Raw genomic sequence first — 20,205 nt, forward strand, 5'->3', positions numbered from 1 at the left:
AAAGCCTTATCCAGTGCGACAAGACCTTTTCTTCAACTCCTTTGCAACTATTGTATTTGTGTACTCATGTTTTTGCCTTGCATGCGCTTTACGAACTCGAAATGGGTACGACATAGAAGTAATACAAGCAGCGGCTGTGTAGAAAGATGCATGGGAGATGCACTGTACCATAAGTCTTCCCCTCCCTTGTTGCACTCCTGGGAGGTTTGTGTGAATCCGCCCCAGTTTTTATCATGAGATGTTTATAGAGCTTGAGGTAACGGCCTCGAATCTACGAGCTTGCAGTCAATAACTGATTTGGGCGAAACGATCACTCTTCATGTTATTGCCACGACCTTTACAGGAAAAAAAAAAGATGTTGAAATAGCGTACGCGAATAGAGAAGTCGTTCCTTGGACAAGGGAATAACGCACCTGGACCATTCAGGCCACGCATGTGCGAGTCTCGCTCATATGACACACAAGAGGTAATTGCTTCATTTTCGTCATAAACATAGTTTGTCGACTAGTCCGATGGTTTGCGTACGGCAACGTGATAAATAAACGCTGCATCAACCAAAACATGAATTCATACTAGCCTGCTGAAGTTTCAATTCTAATGAAATAAATTACGCTACGTATAGTGGGGAAAACTAATGATTATGCAGTCGGCACGTGTTGGGCACCGTGAGTCACAGCGGCCGCACTTCTTAGCACGCGATTTGCCTAACTACCCGTTTTTTTGTTTTTTTTTTGAAAATTTGGAAGCTTAGGTCATACTGGGAAGGAAGTATACATAGTCAAATATAATTTGCCTTCTCCTGTCCCACCGAACCGCATCACGCTCCAGCAACCCCAATTATTTGTAGAACGAACTGTTCCGTTGAACCTCGCATGAATACTCATAGTCCAAGTTTTGATCTCCATTGTATACATTGTTGTGACCTCCGCGATAGAGTTTTTCACTCAACCCCGCATTCCGGCACTGTATGGAACGTAGAGCAGCTGGCCAAGCAGGCTAGGCAGCCTACATGAGGGATCTCTTGAAAAGCAGCGACCGCAGGGGTCAGGGGCTAGTGAGCATGGAGAGAGATGGAGGTGTCGGTGAAGGGGAGAAAAAAAAGCCCCTGCTCAGTGCCTCATTTCTTCGAACCGTGTCAGCGCGATTTGCACCCCCTCGTCATGCAGTGTGGCGCGCCGGCACACGTGTGGCAGTTCACCTCCGAAATGTTGGCTTTCCAGTCCTGACTTGGTGGCGCCGTCTGGTATTTTTTCCAGAACTACTCGCAATATGGCGACAGTAGAACCGCCACCTTAAGGTGGTCGTCATTTTCGGAACCCTTCACCACGGCGTTCCTCGTAATCACATCGGTATACGCAACGTGAAATTCCCCCCCCTCCCAAATCTGGCTGAGCCCCTGAATCAACCAATCAATCAATCAATCAATCAATCAATCAATCAATGCTATATTGTGGAATGCTCGGAAGGAAAGTCGTACACAATTATTTTCACTATATAGCACGAGGAAAGAAATCCCGGCGCTTATGTATACATTTCCCTTTCCGCCCGCTTCGCGTTGTACCTGGAAGTGTCGGTATAGCGGAACAGGAAATGGGCATGGCGCGTGTGGCAATGCAGGCGTGACTCGTTCACAGACGATTACCTTTGCGCGTATGTGGAGCACACTTAGCGCGCCTTGTCGTATAATACAGCCGTGTATTTCGAGCCTAACTGGGCAAGCTATACTCAGTTTTTTTTTTTTCTGGTTCCGGTTTTATTCCATGATACTATGCGGCGCATGATGGGCGCTTTGTGTGGCTCAAGAATAGCAGCGAGAAATAACATTTTAATTTCGTAAATTTACAAAACGACGGCAGACGCCGCTATTTTATTCCTAACTTGGAAGCTTTACTTATGCACGTATACGTCTAAGTACATTAGCCACGCATCTTTCAAAGGACGCGACGCGCCTTTCTCTTCTGGTCAGGGCCCGTCGTTAGTGAGCAGGGGACTCGCTTCACAAGCTGCTGGCAAAATGTTAGGAAGAGCATGGCTGCCGAAAACGAGCGTCTGACGATGAGATTCGTCGATGGCGCTTGAGTGGTTGTCGGCACTTAAGAAAACAGGGGAAAATCTAGGGACTTTAGAATTCACGCCCCAGAACCACCGTAGGATTATGAGGTATACGCCCTTTCTTATATGTTCAGATTTTAAAATGTCTATGCGTCTCGTTTGCTTCATTTATTAGAATCCGTAACTACTATACACACAGATTTCGCAGAAGGGTACCTTGAAGGGCCAGTTGGTACATGATGCTAAGGGGAACAGCGCAAAAAACTGGACCGAGAAAGAATGAGCGCATGACACAAGCGCTGACGAACAACTTTTCCACGTACAAATTTATTACACATAAAAATATATAGCTGAAAACTAAATGAAACAACCAAGTGCCCATAAGGTTAAAATCAAAAACGAATCTGCCACGAGTCGAGATGTCCTCTTTAATGATTGCAAGATATTCTCACGATATCGCACGATATCGTGCGAAATCAACGAGGCTTTCCATATCAAGACGAAAGGAAACATGTGCGTCAGTGAACTCTCACTCGCCATCTTGAAAAAAAAAAGAGATAGTGTTTTTGAGTGATTAACTCTGACATTTCGACTCGTGGCAGATTCGTTTTTGCTTTTCATCCTTATGGGTACTTGGTGGTTTTATTTCGTTTTCAGCTATATATTTTTTTTTATAAATTTAGACACAGTTGTTCGTCAGCGCTTGTGTCGTGTGCTCATTCTTTCGCGGTCCCATTTTTCGCGCTGTTCCCCGGCTCAGTTCATCGCTTCGCGTACATCGCGTTCATCGGACATCGCTTCGCGTACATCGCTTCGCGGACTTCGCGTTCATCGCTTCGCGTACTCGTGAAGGTATACAACGCGGCAGCCTCGTACGTGCTCGAGAACACCTCCTATACATATACATATTTGTTATGGCGAGACGTGATTCGCGAGACGCCACTCCGCTTGTCCAAATCTTCCCCATAGGGTCAGAGCTCCCCGGTTTGTTTTCGCTCTGAAGGGAGTGACGTGAGGCCATACAGCGATGGATACGGTACGTGTGACACGTCGCGTATTGCCTCACTGCGCGCCTACACTGCGGGGTATGCGACGACGATCAAAAGTCGACGGCTACATCCGTTCCCGCTCCGAAGATCCCCCCCCCCCCCCCCCCTCCTGGGCCCGTCCCTTCCGGCCATTGTTTCGCTTGACGGATTGGGCGCCTGCGACCGATGTCTTCTCTGTTTGCGTTCTCGTCCCGCGGGATCAGTGTCGTTCTCCAGGAGAAATCGAGCACGTCCCTCGTTGTCCCGTGATGCGCGAACAGTGACCCGCGCAGGGCTCTCACGTGTCGTGTCACGCTGTGTGCACGCCATATGTGGGGGTCACTTGTTTCAGTCGCAACGTGTGACCCGTATATCACTATTACGCGCAAGCTGCTGGCTATCCTGCAGCTTGCGTGCCGTCGCCGCGATTGTGTGTACACAGATTGTTTATGCTTCCCCTGTATACTTCTTTCTGGCCGAGAAGTCCGGCAGAACCAAATGAATCCAGCAGGTCACAGGGGACTTTAATTGTTGCTTGTAACGGCGGCGTAGCAATTACGACCTGAAGTGTTCGAAAATCGACCTTTTCCGTCAGTGTGATCCGAACCCACAACTTTCGAATTACGCGTCCGATGCTCTTTACCTGAGGTCGGGTGCTGCTGACCCGCAGGTCGCGGGATCGAATCCCGGCTGCGGCGGCTGCATTTCCGATGGAAGCTGAAATGTTGAAGGCCCGTGTGCTCAGATTTGGATGCACGTTAAAGAACCCCAGGCGGTCGAAATTTCCGGAGCCCACCACTACGGCGTCTCTCATAATCATAGGGTGGTTTTGGGACGTTAAACCCCACATATCAATCAATCAACCTGGGGTCGGGTACTCGTTCAGGCGGAGGCCCGATCGAGTTTCGTGAAGACGACACAGAGGGGGCCGCACGGAAAAAAAAAGGGGGGGGGGGGGGGCTTGGAGGATGGACTTGCAGTTAAATAGAAAAAACAAAATTTGGTGAATGAACAATACTTGTCAACGAAACTGCGAACTTTTCAGACACAGCGAAGTAACAACTGAGACCCGTTTCGTGCGTCATTTGTGCGTGAGCAACGCGGGGCACGTTTCGACCTGCTTGCCATTCTTCGCGTGACATTCCAATCTGTTGCTATCGCATTCATGGCTTCGCATTTGCGGCAAAGCTGTGACTTTCTTTTGCACATTTCCTCGCTCACCAAGCGTCATCTCGCGGTAGGGGCGGTGCTTTCGGTATTGTGAAAGGGTAAGAGAAAAAACAGCTTTTTCTATTCAGTGTCACGTTAATGTGGAATGTTTCTGAGGAGTTCTCTCGACTGGGTAGCCAGCGTTCTTGTGCAGCTGCATTTGTCCGGAAACTAATTGTCCCGGCCTCGTTAAGGAGAGAGCCTCGTTAGCGTGTCGTGCAGCGTGAAGGATAATGGCGCGGAATGGATATTTTCCCGTACTTTTATTTTTTTTTTCCGTCGTCGTTTGAGCCGCACTCAGGACTATCGAAGTTGGCACTTCTTTTATGATGTTTGTTGCCATCAAAACCTATAAAGGAGAGTACCTTTAATGGATAAGTGGTCGTTTATGGTGGCACGCTTCCGCGAGTCTCGTTCCTATTTCGCGCAGCGTGCAGTTTTTGCAAGATTACAGCTAAACCATGTATAAATTACTGCTTGTGCCACTTGAACACTCTTTTCGAGTATATATCATATAAGGGATCTGAAACTTGTGCTATTGTGTTCCTATAAAGTGCCAATTATAGCAGAGCACATTGAGAAGCTAACGCACAATCTGGGTGTCAGGACCTCAAGAAAGACTCCAGCCAAAATTCTGTTATTTGGTTAGAGTTGCTTTCCAAGTCCTAATCAACTTTATAAACCACACGGACAGTTTTTCCAGAAATGCTAATTTCGGGACTGCCATGTAGAGAGCAAAAAAAAAAAAAGTGTAGCCAACCTCTCGCACATATCATGGTTCTCATACTGTATCACATGTGTGCGACCTGATAATTTTTGCTTCCCCTTCAAAAAATTAGCATTTGATTTCACTAGAAACCAACAGTTCAAAGCGTATATACTAAAACGGTTAATTTAGTGTGCTGCTGAAAACACAGCAGGTACATCGATCGGTGCTCATTGTGAATGTAGCGATCAGTCGATACGGGGCGTCGTATCCAATAACCAGAATTGTTTTCTGGAGAGGGGAGCGTTGTAGTTCAACTGCGTTTGTATGTGTGCGGGCAATGCACATCCAAAATTTCAGGAGGTGGACAGTGAGTTGAGCCCCCTCCTCGCCCATTCCTAGACACACCGTGCACTGGGCGCGAATGTGGTAATATGCTAAACAATAACTGCAAGATTTATATGTGAATAATGACCTATTTTGTTTATCAAACGCAACGCACTACAAACACAAAACGGATAAGGAAACCGCGAAATAAGGTCTAGGTTGGTTCACGAATAACGGGGCTGATTCTGGGCGCGTTCAGCCGCAGGTGCAGTGATGGAAGTATTGTACCATCATTTCTGCTTTTTAAGCTGCAGATATATTTTACCTGTAGTTTATGAACTTCAACAAGTCAACAAGTCGGGCTTTGTATAATATATATATATATATATATATATATATATATATATTGAAAGACGCAGGCAGACTAGGTACGGCGAGCAGGCAGGGCGAGCAGAAGCGTTTATTCTGCGATGTCTGGCTCGGCTCAGAACCACACCAAGAGAGAGGACGATGATGATGGGTATGTGCAAGTGAGAACGATGATGATGGGTATGTGCAAGTGAGAACGATCAAATGCTTGGAATGTGCTTACAATTTCCCCCCCCCTCTGCGAAGCGGCCAACCTGGCCGCCAGTCAGAGATCGGCCGAACGAGTAACAAAAGGCTTCATGCGTGAGACGTGAACTATTTCCGTGCTGCGCAGACGGCGGTCAGTGACAGACTGAAGCGGGGTGACGAGGTAGTTAACTGGAGATGTCTGTCGTACAACGGTGTATGGGCCAACATACCGGTGAAGAAATTTCTCGCAAAGGCCCGACGCTCGAACCGGGGTCCATAGTAAAACCTTATCGCCAGCATTAAAGGCCACGTCGCGTCGTTTTTTATCACAGCGATGTTTTCTCTCCTTTTGGGTTGCTTCCGTGTTTTTGCGAGCAATTTCACGGCATTGTGTGACTCGGGCTGCGAACTCTTCTGGGAGCGAGGTACTGCTTGGAGCCGGTGCAAAGAAAAATGCCGTGTCGAAGACCGAGGAGGCAGATCGGCCGTACACGAGAAAAAACGGGCTGTAGCCAGTTGATCGTTGTACCGCAGTATTGTATGCGAAGGTGACAAACGGTAAAATGTTATCCCAATTTTTGTGGTCAGGATGCAAGTACATCGATATCATGTCAGAGAGTGTTCGGTGGAAGCGCTCGGTAAGGCCATTCGTTTGCGGATGGTATGTAGAAGTGGTTTTATGCACTGTATTGCACGCCTGCAGGACTTCATCCAGGACCTTGGAAAGGAAGGCTTTGCCACGGTCACTCAAAAGGACGCGAGGGGCTCCGTGGCGCAAGACGATGGAGTTCAAGAAAAAATTGGCGATTTCTGTGGCGGTAGCAGAATGAAGAGGTGAAGTCTCGGCGTATCTTGTTTGATGGTCGACTGCAGTGACGATCCAACGGTGACCGGAAGGTGTCAACGGCAAAGGACCATACAAGTCTATTCCGACAAATTCGAATGGTGTGGTGGGACAGGGAAGAGGCTGAAGGAAACCAGCAGGCGGGGATGTGGATCGCTTGCGGTGCTGACACAACGCGCACGAGCCCACGTATTTGGCCACCGTTGTGGACAAGCCAGGCCAGAAGCAGCGCGTCTTGATGCGATCGTAGGTCTTGTGGAAGCCTAGATGACCGGCAGCAATATCATCGTGGAATGCTTCCAAAACTCGAAGACGAAGGCAGCGGGGAAGAACTGGTACCCACTTGTTACCGGTGGGATGGTAAATGTAGCGCTTAAGCACACCGTCCTGAAGGCGAAATTGTCGAAGCTGGCGTCGCAAGCGGCTGTTGGGTGGTTTAGTGACACCGCGAAGGCGATCAATGAAAGACCGACAGTAGGAATCTGCCAGCTGAAGTGAACGTAAATCGGAGTTCGAAGATAGCTGCATTGGATCCAGCGATGCGAGCGATACGTGTTGTGAGGCAAGCTGGGTGTCAGAGTCATTCGAACGCGATGCGGTGGACGTATTGTCACGAGAGAGCGAAAGTGGGCACCGGGACAGCGCGTCGGCATCATGATGACATTTGCCAGACTTGTACGTAACTGTAAAGTCGTACTCTTGTAAGCGCAGTATCCAGCGCGCAAGACGTCCTGACATATTCTTCATTGATGAAAGCCAACAGAGTGCGTGGTGGTCGGTGATGATGGTGAAGTGCCGACCGTAGAGATACGGGCGGAATTTCTGTATCGACCATACGATAGCCAAGCACTCCTGCTCCGTGATGGTGTAATTCCGCTCAGCTGTTGACAGAGTCCGGCTAGCGTAGGCCACAACCTGCTCTTTAGAGGTGGAATCACGCTGCAGAAGGACTGCTCCAATGCCTTGTGCGCTTGCGTCAGTATGGAGTATGGTAGGCGCTCTCTCATCGAAGTGGCGCAGCACTGGTCCGGAAGTCAGGCGTTCTTTCAAAATTTCAAATGCAGATTCGCAGTCGTTGGACCATGAGAAAGGAGCACCAGTGGCCAATAACTTATTTAGCGGAGCCGCTAAGGTAGCAAAGTTGCGTATAAAGCGACGAAAATAGGACGCGAGACCAAGAAAGCTGCGCAACGTCTTTTGGTTGGACGGTCGAGGGAACTGTAGCACAGTTGCGATCTTCTCGGGATCTGGTTGGATTCCGTCTTTGGAAACGACGTGACCGAGGACTTTGATGCTTTTGCTGGCAAATGTACACTTCTTTGTATTTATCTGAAGGCCAGCCTTGGAGAGACATTGTAGCACCTCGTCTAATCGTTGAAGATGTTGGGCAAAGGTACTTGAAAAAACAACGATATCATCTAAGTAACAGAGGCAGGTCTTCCATTTTAGGCCACGAAGAACAGTATCAATCATTCGCTCAAACGTGGCTGGAGCGTTGCACAAGCCGAATGGCATTACATTAAATTCATAAAGGCCGTCCGGTGTGGCAAATGCAGTTTTTTCTTTGTCAGCCTCGTTCATGGGGATTTGCCAGTAACCTGATCGTAAGTCAAGGCTCGAAAAATAGTTCGCCCCTTGCAGTGTGTCTAAAGCGTCATCAATTCTAGGCATAGGATATACGTCCTTGCGTGTGATCTTATTTAACGCGCGGTAGTCAATGCAAAAACGAACAGAGCCATCCTTCTTTTTAACTAAAACGACTGGAGATGCCCAGGAACTCGAAGAAGGTCGTATTATATTTCGCGATAGCATCTCGTTCACTTCTTTTTCAATTATTTCTCTCTCTGATTGCGAAACCCGATATGGGCGACGGCGTATCACACGAGAACCGTCGGTTTCAATGCGATGTACAGCCGCGGAAGTCTGACTCAGTGTTGTGGTACAGCTATCAAAGCAGGCTTTGTGCTTAGCCAAAAGGGCCAATAGTGCTTCAGACTGTTTTGGTGTGAGGTCTGAACCAATGACAGGTCGAAAAGGGAAAGAACGTGAACCTGGAGCTGGTACTGGTGACGAAGACGGGCAGAGTGTCGCGATGGAGGTCAATGGAGAGAAGTCAATCTTTGCCACTGTCATTCCCTTGGGCAGCAGCACAGATTCTGCAGTTGTGTTAGAAACGGGCAGAAAAGCGCAGCCAGAGGAAAACCGGAGGAGGCAAGAGGCGACGAGAATTCCACGGGAGGTGCAGCGAAACGAAGGAGCCACAAGTGCATCACCGTCGGTTACTTGGGTAGATGCGACAGCTATCACGTGTTCGTGACCAGGGTGCAGGACGCAGTCTTCAACAATGACCAAGTTGGAGATCGAGGGTGATGAAACTGGAATGGGCGCATCCGTTGTATCCGTTATGTGAATGACGTTCTCTTTAAAGGATATAACAGCGGAAGCAGAATGCAGAAAGTCCCAACCAAGGATAAGTTCATGAATGCACGTGGGCAACACAATCATCTCGATGTGGTGACGTATACCATCAATAGAAACACGAGCCGTACACTGTCCGTCAGGTTGAATCAGCACGTTATTTGCCCCACGCAACACAGGTCCCACATAGGGCGTTCTGACTTTACGGAGGCGCGAGCACAAGTCACTACGCAAAACAGAAGTGGTTGCACCGGTGTCAACGAGAGCTTGCACAGGAATACCTTCAATAGTCACTGACAACATATTAGCTGGGCGAACAGGAGGTATTTTTGTTGGTCGACGGGACGCAGTTTTCCCTCCAAAAACTGCAATCCTTAGTTTTCCGAAGATTGGTCAACAGGACGGGAGATGATTGGACGAAGTGGCGATGCGGAGCGGCGATAGGGCGATGGAGAGCGTCGTCTGGAGGAGCGGTATTCCTGATGTTGACGAGGGGACACTGGAGGAGACGGAGACCGGTACTGCGCGGACGGGTAGGTGTCTGGAGCATAAAGATCTGGTCTTCGGAACCGGTCTCGTTCGAACTCAGCATAGCCTCGTCGTTCCTCTTGCTGGCGGCGACGGCAGTAACGAGAAATGTGGCCTCGTATACCGCAGTAAAAGCAAACAGGACGGGATTGACGCCACTGAGGATACAAGGGTGCAGCAGTCATTCCACCTCGCATAGCAGCCAAATGGCTACTAGCAGTATCCGTAGAGCTAGATGCCCCGGGAGCAGGCGGAATCGCAGCGATCTCCGCATATGTGGGCATTACCGTTTGAACAACCGGTGCTGCCGGTGTCGACCTGGGCGTCACATCGGCGTATGTGGGCATCGGGCGTGCTGGCGGAGCGACCGGGGATGTCGGTGTCGCCATTGCCGCTAACTCCTGCTTAACAAGATTCCGCAGGTCGAATGGTGGAGACGGAGCGGAGGCGACAGTGGACCGCTGCTGTTCAAGGTCTCGAAGTTCTTCCCGGATAATTGTGCGGATAAGGGTTTTTAATTCAGAGGGAGGCATCAGGCGTGGATCACTGTCTTGTTGAAGCCGAAGGGACTGCAACTGGTCAAGGCGTTGGCATGTCGAAATGACGTCGTTAACCGTAGCGGGATTGCCAACAGCCAAGGCGTTGAATGCGATTGGGCCGATTCCTTTAAGGATGTGGCGAACGCGCTCATCTTCCGTCATGTCTTTATTCGCACGGCGACAGAGGGCCAAAACATCCTCGATATACGAAGTGTACGACTCATGTGCCAGTTGTAGACGCACAGCCAGCTTCTGTTTCGCGGCTTCGGAACGACCCGATGAGCATCCGAATATTTGTCGCAGTTTGTTGGCAAAGGTCGACCAATCAACGAAGTCAGTTTCGTGATTAAAATACCAGGTTTTGGCTACGCTGGTCAAATAGAAAGGAAGGTAGCTCAGTTTCTCTGCTTCGGTCCATCGATTGGCTGAACCCACACGGTTGTAAAGGTCAAGCCATTCCTCGACGTCGTCACCGCGAAGACCCGCGAACACGGGCGGTTCGCGCTGAGGGCTGGTGACAGTAGATGAAGAGCGGGCAGCCGCCGGCGTAGGGGCTGTAGCGTTAGGGCTAGGCGTTAGGTCCGATGTCTGCATACCTGTGTGGGTGGCTGGGTGCAATCGGCGACCAGATCGGAGCTCCAGGTGGGAAATGAACGTAGGAGGACGTCGGGATCTTACCCCGGCACTTCCACCACTCTGAAAGACGCAGGCAGACTAGGTACGGCGAGCAGGCAGGGCGAGCAGAAGCGTTTATTCTGCGATGTCTGGCTCGGCTCAGAACCACACCAAGAGAGAGGACGATGATGATGGGTATGTGCAAGTGAGAACGATGATGATGGGTATGTGCAAGTGAGAACGATCAAATGCTTGGAATGTGCTTACAATATATATATATATATATATATATATATATATATATATATATATATATATATATATATATATAATTAGTTGGTTTGTTAGTTGAAACTGCTCGGCACTTCGCGTTGTGGAGTGAGACGTACATGTTTTCTTCCTTACCCGTGCTTTGCGCAGAGGAGCATATCGTGATGACACCCCGCAAGAAGGTGGAGGGTCAGACGAACATCAAGATGGAGCGGGTGGCCCGGCAAGCGCTCGACAAGGGTAACGTGATGCACGAGGCTGGCGGTGACCACCGGGGCATCGTCATCAACCGGCTGGCCAGCAGGGGTACGCTGATCTGTCAATTTTAAATGCGAAGCATTTCTTTGCTTTCCGTAAGCACGTGGAACGTGTACCTACCTACCTACCTACCTACCAGCCTACCTACCTACCTACCTACCTACCTACCTACCTACCTACCTACCTACCTACCTACCTACCTACCTACCTACCTACCTGTCTGTCTGTCTGTCTGTCTGTCTGTCTGTCTGTCTGTCTGTCTGTCTGTCGGTCGGTCGGTCGGTCGGTCGGTCGGTCGGTCGGTCGGTCGGTCGGTCGGTCAGTCGGTCCGTCCGTCCGTCCGTCCGTCTATTTATCTAATCTAATCTAATGTGCCTATATCTCGGTGTTCAGCGTGTGGTAAATGAAAATTAGCATGGGAGGTTAAAATGATTTGAGGAATACCAATCGCTGGTCATGCCATTAATAATGTCACAATCCTGTCGCGTGTGTCGCCAAACACTTTCCAATAAACAGTGGCACATACCCGGGGGTATGTGCCACTGATATGCGGGTATGTGCCACAGGTGATTGACTGTATGTCTACCCAGGAACGACGAGAACACACATGGATAATTTTAATGCTTGATTGTTAAAGCGGACATCAGCATCGTTGACCGGATGAATGCAAGGAATAAATGTCATTGTCCCATCAGGAATCGAACCCAGCACTCTGCTGGCCGATCAAGTATTCTACCGCAGTGCCACGCCAGGTCTCGGAACCACCTTTTAAATGGACCCTGATGTGGTCGCAGTGCTGACTTCCCTATTTCATAAATATTACATATGTTCTCCTACGATACAGCCGTCACGTCAGGATTGTAGTCAGGTGTCATCCGCTTGAGTTTATCCGCGAGCATGTAGTGCTTTATATGGGCTTACTGCTTCTGGTGTTGCTAATGTCCATGTCGCTGTTGGCATCATTATGCTTTATATCGGCTTACTGCTTCTGGTGTTGCTAATGTCCATGTCGCTGTTGGCATCATTACGCAACTGTAATCGACTGGCGGTACAAAACATATATGTGGCTGTTTAACTTATGTCTGTGCATGCATTTGTACATATATTTAGCACAACTTCGTAACGTTTCGACCAATAAAAAAATTACAAGGCCGTCAGCTTGCATGTGCATTCCTCGCATATTGTCGATTCCTAAGGCACGTGGGATCTGCCTCATTTTTTTCTTTAAATCTCCCAGTTTTCTGTATAAACTGTATAGCGCTGGAATGGGATCAGAGCATTGGAAGTCAGGGCCCTGGATTTTCGCTTTATAGCTGTGCGATCTCAAACTGCGCTCTGTATAAACTGCACAAATGAATGATAAGGAAGACTTAGGAGGAATTCATGTAACTCAGCATTTTAAATAAGCGTGAACATTACAGAAAATGGTTTGAACCTTGATGTATTTACTCCAAGAGGGGGTACACACATTCCTGTTTGGACGTTGCTATATAAACACTCACACACAGTCATGTTTTTTTTTTAAGTTATCTTCGCCTCAACACAGAGCGCTGTGTGGTGAAGCATATTAAAAGTAAAAAGGTGACACGGTCATAGAGCCTGGAACATGTAATTTAATTGTTTACGCTTGCAAGCACCGCCTCCCGTTTCAGTACGAGTACCGAGGTGTATTGTAAGTATTTTGGCAAGGCTTCAGCGTTCGCAGCCGTCTTGATGTGGGCCTTGCACGTCTAAGTGTAATCCTGGATGGAGGTTGTTGCTGAGCATGCACAGTTGTTGAAGGCAGCGATGATGATGGCATACGTTGATTGTTCATTTTTGAAACGAATACAGTGCATGTACGAACACAGTGCACGGACTCTGCACAATGACAAACATGAATGCCCATATTTAACAATTACGCTCATTGGAATACTTGCTGCTTGTGTTAATATGTGCATTCTTTTGTTCTTATGCCGTGTTCGGGCTACAACTTACTTGAGGCTGTGTTTTACATTTGTTTTATGAAATGGCATTGGAAATAATTGGCTTTAATTATTATCACATCACTTTATTTTTCTTAACCCCTCGAGAGGTAGATTAAGAAATAAAAATTCTTTTATTGCCACGAGTTTTTATTGTGAAAAATAAGGGGGCAGTTTATTCAAAAATGTTGATGGGCAGGAAACAGCGTCTTCATGAGGAAGGTTATTCGAGTCCTTTGCAGTCTGTATAAAGAAAGACATAGAAAAAGTGGTCATTTTAATACATAGCATTTTAATACTAGTGTGGTGAGATATACGGGCTGGTGGAATAATTTAGGGATGATGGAGCAAGCGCTGAAAAAAATTTTTGAAAAAGGCAGAGGCTGGGAATGCATTGGCAGATGCCAAGATTTAATAGAACTGATTCTTTTTTGAGGGATGATGTACAGGTATATGAATATGAAAAGTGAATTAACCTAATAATACGGCTTTGAACTGCCTCAAGTGAGTCGATTAGGAAAGCTAAAGACATATCATCGTGGATAGCTAGGATATGTTTTTATGTGTTTTAATTCATTCTAGTATTATTTAAAGTAAACATTTAGCATTGCCAATGTCCAGAACCTGCTGCAATGTCAGGGTGTTATGCAACTGTAGAAACTATTTTGAACTCGAATGTTTTAGTGCCGTGATGCTCGATTTTCTTTTGTTTATAGATGACGATGATGATGATTCACCGGAGATCTCACTGGAATTTCGTGTTTTCCTCACCAATGTGGTAACTGAAGTCCATACACGAGTAAGTACTGTCGGTTTTTCCTTAGTCTTTCATATTTTAAATTTATTTTACCACATTGAGCACGGCAACACTTAGCTTACACTAATAGAAAGAGAAGTGTCTGCTAGCAATATATGTGTGCACCCCTGAATGTAGAGATCTTGCTTGACTTGAACTCTACTTCTGCCAATCCCAAGACAGCTTGACCACTCAGCATGATCCTGCTGGACCTTGTGGACAACTTGGTCTGGTTGAAGTTCGTTTAAATATTAAGTGTATTCTGTGGCTAAATTAAAACGAACTTTGCACAATATTCCAATATGGCCACCCTCGTTGGCAGTGCATTTTCTTCTGTGAAATTCTTTGAGAATACTGTATTGACCTAATAGGTAATGAATTCTATTGAGACGAAAACTAGTAGCAGTGGCCCTGGGGATACTGCCACTGCCCTACGTTTTCCTGACCTTTATCGTTACAAAATGTGCTACCCTGTCTATCAATTGTCAAGTAGGCTGCTTGACATGCATGCAAAAACATCTCTTTAGGACACACGACCATGTACTTTTGCACAATGCAGCATACGTTGCTTTGATATTTCAGCTAGAAATCCCTATAGTTTTGTTGGCATCGACATCTGGAACACAATAGCCAACTTTCCAAGCCAGAAAACGGGAAGCCTTCATTTACGGACAGCAAAGCTTTCACATGATGGCAATTGAATCCCTGAGCACAATGGTGCATTCTGTGCACGTTGATTGGAATGCTGGCTCCGTTCGCTGCAGCACCGCAAGCCGATTGAAATCTCAATGATTTTGCTTAGAGAAAAACTGAAATAGCAGCAGATGAACCAGCCCTTCTCTAGCTTCTCTGTCGCTAATTATGCAAATACACAACCCAAAACAATAGAATTTAAAGAAAAGTGCCGCTCTTGGGAGGCCACTGAAACCTGAGGGCAACGGACACTTTCCACATGCAACTTGCAGCAGTGGTGGGCATCACAGGCCATTCGCCCCTGTCAGCCAAATTACCAGATTATGTTTGTAGCACTTTGCACTGATAGATATTTTGAAATGTGCACCCTTTTTTTTGCTGTACTTTACTACTACACTAAAAACTTTATTATTAACCTCTATACCACACCAGCAACGTGCTTTTGCATTGACGGTTAATCTTAGCCCGACGAAGTGTTTATGAATCGCAAAAACCGCCTTGCGTGTTTCGAAGTCTCCTTCTTGTTTCTGGCCAATTATTTTGGGACAAGTCAAACCATTATCCAAATAATATTTCTGAACTCGGAAGTTAATTAAAAGATTGGCTTACTTTTGCAGCTAGCCAACCTTTTTCTACGCTTTATTGGTGCGATATGGTAGCCCAAGAATTGCCATAAGTTAACTTTATAAATGTGTAGAACAATCCAGAACATGAGCCTTGGTAATTTTTTTCTGCAGAGAAAGAAAGCTTATAAAACAGTTGACATGAAATTTTTGCATTAACATTGCTGTATTGTATAGTAAAATATTTTATTGATTAGAGAGCCAGAATTGTTTTTAGACAGCTTAAGATCAAGCACACAGTACGCTTTGAGCTGGAATATCTGTGATACTTTTTCTCTTTGATTTCAATCAGGTTTCAAAAGTTTTATAGAAAAATGGAAAACATAGACACACTTTTTCTTTTCACTACAGGAAAGCAGGGAGCTCAAATTCTGGTTCAAGCCAGGAGTGACCAAGAATGACCAGCGCCACTCGGCCCAGGAATTTTTCAAGGAACTGGTCAGCCCCAGCGACTTTCCCAGAGGTGAGGCTACATATAAGGAAGGCTGGCCTGAAACAATAATCAATACTTCAACCTAGAACCTGCTGCATTTTGACCTCGTCTATTCGGCCGTGGGACAGCAAGTCTTGCAGCTCAGTTGTTTGACACATGCTTCACTCAATCTCTGCACATTTTCTCTTCACCATTTCCTCACATTTTGTTTAGGCATGCTTCTAAGACCAAAAGCATTTCATGACCTTGATTTCTCAGAACATCCTTATGAAAGGTATCCAAGGAAGCTTATATCATTGCAAAAGTTTTGGAGTTACATCATTAATTTGATAACATCATGCATCATCATCATTATTAAAACACGCACACTGTTTTCTTAGCTGCCAAGTTGTTGCAGTGCAAGGTGTGATGGAGCAAGTTTAGATCATGGCCATGGCGGCTGCTGTTCATGAGGCAAAATGCAAAAACACTCGCACACTTAAAGAAGCCCAGTTCGCCAAAGTTATTTGAAGTCTGGAGTCTCCCACTACATGTAAACTTTATGATCACATCATAAATTTTGCCTGTGAAACCAAAGAACTTAATTTTAATGAATTGGTAATCATTTAGAGCATGGAGTTCATATTGCTTTTAAGCATTTTACAATTTACAGTAACTGTGTGTTCTCCACATAACTTTCATAAGTAATCTAATTTCCTGTTCTCTCTACAATCTCCCTTTTTTAAAGGGCCACTCACCAGGCCCCATACCGAATTTTAGTTAGACAGTGGAAGTTGTTGGGTGTCAGATGAGGAACGTTTTGCCACAAAAATTTTTCGAATCGGTTTATTACGAGCGGAGAAAACAGGTTTTTTTGAAGCGGCGCGAAACGAAGGAGAGGAGGTGAGTTCGAAACCATTGCCGCTACTCCGCGTAGCCTTCGCAAGCCAAATCTTTTCCCCACCCTCTCCGGCATCCGACCAAGAGGTGACGTGCGCATGACGTGCCCAAACAAGCCTAGCCCCCATGCACGCGAGCGGTGTTGCTTTGTTGACCAGCGTTATTTTGTGGTCTTCTGCTCATTTCTGCGGGATGGTTTGGAAATGCTGGCTTAGACGCGGTAGAGTAGATGAGCACAATGAGTGCGCGAATCCGTAGGAGCGTTCCACGGCGGTCGTCTGCTCAATGCGCTGACCGCAGGCACCCGAACGCATGCGAAACGCTGGCACATTAGAACCGCATCTCGTAGCATTTCACGGGTTTTTCCATGGGTGCGTGTTTTTTTGCCAATGCAAAAGAAACACGCACAATTTTTTATTGCGTCTCATTATTTACTTCAAGTTTTGTTCATTTCTTAAAGCAACAAATACATAAACTACGCATGTTGTGTTAAATAATTTTTGCCATGTCACGTGGTATACTGTTGACAACGTCAGAGCAGAGACGTCTATGTAGAGGACCAACGTCACTGCATTGCCGTGTACGTAGGGCCATTCCAATGCCCACGTCATGCCCTCATTCTCTACGCGTGCGCCGGCAGAGGTGAGGGGGAGCAGCTTTCATCTTGAAGTTTGACCCATTTCCGCGGCGCGTAGCGTTGCAAATTTTGGCAGACGTGATCATGAACGCCTCGTCTAGGCATTGCGCTTGTCAGCTCAAAATTGTCAAACCTGGTGAGTGGCCCTTTAATTTAACATGCACATTTTGTGCATCATTAAAATATCAGTCTGATATTAATGCCATGTTTCTAGTACTAGTATGTTGAGCATAACAGTTAATTCTCACTGTTGTGCTAATGGTTGTACACATGTGCATTAATGCTTCATCTCCACAACTTTGTCTATATCATAAAATCTCTGGCACCACATCCTCTCAAAAAGTATTAATGGGTGCCATTCTCAGAAGCACTACAAGAAGTGCAGTATTACCTAAATGAATGAACGCACATTATACTGTAGTGATATGCTAACCTTGCGTAACCATCGAGATATTTACGCCCAGTCGTCTGATTTGGAACAAGTTGACTCGCCGATTTCAGTGGCCCTTGGAATGGTGCATAAATTGGTGCTATTAAATGCACTGTCTTCTCTGATGGATGGAAGGAGCATTTTTCTTTTTTACATATCCTTCCCTTCACGGATGGGCTTCTTGTGATATTATATAACTTTTTGCACTGAATGAAGACTGCCAAAACAGTTAAATGTGTACAAGTGGATGACTTCACGAATTTCTTTGGAATTTGTCAATTACAGATTACGTGGGCTTCATAAAAAAGATCATGAAGCTGATGCAGATAAAGTATGTCAACATGCGCAAGGTGGAGATTGAAATGCGTCAGCTGGAGAACATTACCGAGCCTCCCCGACGGCCCAGTAAGGTTCTTTCATTGTATTGCGCCCTTTGTATAGGTGAATATACTAAAGCGATGGTGCCAGTACTGAAGCTACATTTAATCACATAGTTTTAGTGAATTCTCTGCATGTTCATATTTATTTACCGTGTGCACAATGTTTAAACTATATAGTGAAAGTAGTTTTTCTGAGGAGGCGGTATTACTTGTTGCTGCGTGTTGAGAGTTCGTGTTGATTTTGATGTTGATGTTGACAGCATTGTCTGCAGGGAGTCTCTGTTTCAAACGAAAATTGTGTTATTTCATATGTGCTTTTACTGTTAACCTAAAATATTTAATAATTGATTCAGAGGACTGCAGCTGATCTGGCTACACACAGTAGCTCAGACTTATTTACCAGGTGTCAAAAGTGGGCATATTGCTACCAAGGTCAAGGAAGCATCTTGAAGAATTCGGGCGCATTTGCCAAAGACTCCGACGAGGTTTATGCGAATTAATGCTGTGCAATTACACCTAATTGTGCCAGCTGAGTCACTGGCAGCCCGACTTGCAGACCCTTGGCTTTCCCTGACTTTGGGGCGAGACTCTGAGCTTCCGGACAGCATTTCTTCCCTGACGGAAGGAACAGTCAACTTCAGTCCTGACCAAGTTCATCTTTTGCATCGAGAAGGTGGCGACCATACTTAGTATATCTGCATCTTGGGGATGCTGCTTGACCGTCCCTCAGCATGTTTGCATTCGAGAACCACCTTGGCTCCACTGGCATGCCAACGTCGTTACACTTTACTATGAACAGCCTGCAAATTGAGTGTCATACTAAACCTTAATTGGAAAAATGGTGGTATGTTCTTGTTCTAAGAATGAAAGTGACATTGTTTATGGCAGTAGATAACTGTATGACTAGTGGTATTCTCTGTGCCTTCTGCTGACACTACAGAAGGTACTGCGTGCCATGGTTCTGAGCACACTCCATCTGCACATCACTGAGGCTGTGCAGCTACAGCAATCGTGAAATGATGATTCGTAAACTTGCAGTGATTGACACATTAAAACAACGCAGCATTTATGCACCTCGTGGTTGTTCCAAATCAAAGAGAAAAGTGCAGCAGTAGGTAGCAAATGTGCAAGTAGGAATGGGAAGCAGTTGTCTTGACAACAGTCTAGGCTCAAGGCTTATTTTAAGCTTGTCTTATACCAACCCATGTGAATTTTACAACCAATATGAAAGGCAGTTGTGTCCACACACCACAAACTGATACAGGTCAACAGGCATGATGGCTGCATTTAGAGAGTAGCAAATGTGACAGAGCTGTAAACTTTTTCTGAATTGCTCTTTTACTCTGCAAAATCGAAGAGCGTCCTGCAGGTAGCATGTGCTGCAATGTTTAAAAAAAATTAATACAGTGCTCTTTGACCTAGTGCAAAAAGTGCAGATTAATCAAAGACCCTTCACTTTTCCAAGCATATAAAGCAAACATCTTGATTCATGGCACTCTCAGTGAACAGTCCCAAACAATAATGTGAGAAATCACCAGGAAAAAGCACCAAGAGCCTGGAAATTGATACTGTTGAATATTTTGTAGAAGACGACGAGTGACATTATCATCAAGTTAAGATCAGATCAAAACAAGGAATAAAGAAAAGGTGGACGGTGGGCTTTGTCATGAGGACGGCGGCTTTTCCTTTTCTCCACACATGCCAAACCTTGATTGGAAAAATGATGCTATGCTCTTGTTCAAACAGGGAAGAACTTCTCAGCATGTGTTCTTGTGTTATTCCCAGATGGAAAAATTCCAACTGGTTTTAGCTAGTTTCAGCTGGAACCACTTGAACTAGGTTGTGGAACAATTCCTAGCTGGAACGAGTTGCCAGCGGGTCCCTGATAAAACCAGTTGTAAACTGGCCCCAGCTGGAATCGGTTGCCATCTGGTCTCGGCTGCCATTTTATCCCAGCCGGAGCTGTTGACTTGGTCCCAAGTTGGACCTGTGCCAACAAATGCCAATGACGCAAATAA

At 46.2% G+C, this 20,205-nt stretch overlaps 1 protein-coding gene across 5 annotated transcripts in view; it reads left to right on the forward strand.

Annotated features, from left to right (window-relative positions):
- The window catches only part of LOC119172305 (uncharacterized), a 95,062-nt gene that overhangs the window by 51,428 nt on the left and 23,429 nt on the right, over window positions 1-20,205 (forward strand). For 3 of the 5 annotated variants that reach the window (XM_075893561.1, XM_075893560.1, XM_075893562.1), the window contains exons 2-6: window positions 11,245-11,400; window positions 14,033-14,115; window positions 15,780-15,891; window positions 18,093-18,212; window positions 18,744-18,860. In XM_075893561.1, coding sequence (XP_075749676.1) covers window positions 11,245-11,400; window positions 14,033-14,115; window positions 15,780-15,891; window positions 18,093-18,212; window positions 18,744-18,860 — 588 coding nt within the window. The remainder of the gene's footprint in view (window positions 1-11,244; window positions 11,401-14,032; window positions 14,116-15,779; window positions 15,892-18,092; window positions 18,213-18,743; window positions 18,861-20,205) is intronic. The other 2 variants (XM_075893563.1, XM_075893564.1) reach the window with 1 other exon arrangement.

This window comes from Rhipicephalus microplus, chromosome 4 (genome assembly GCF_043290135.1).
Source record: "Rhipicephalus microplus isolate Deutch F79 chromosome 4, USDA_Rmic, whole genome shotgun sequence".
NCBI classification, from domain to species: domain Eukaryota; kingdom Metazoa; phylum Arthropoda; class Arachnida; order Ixodida; family Ixodidae; genus Rhipicephalus; species Rhipicephalus microplus.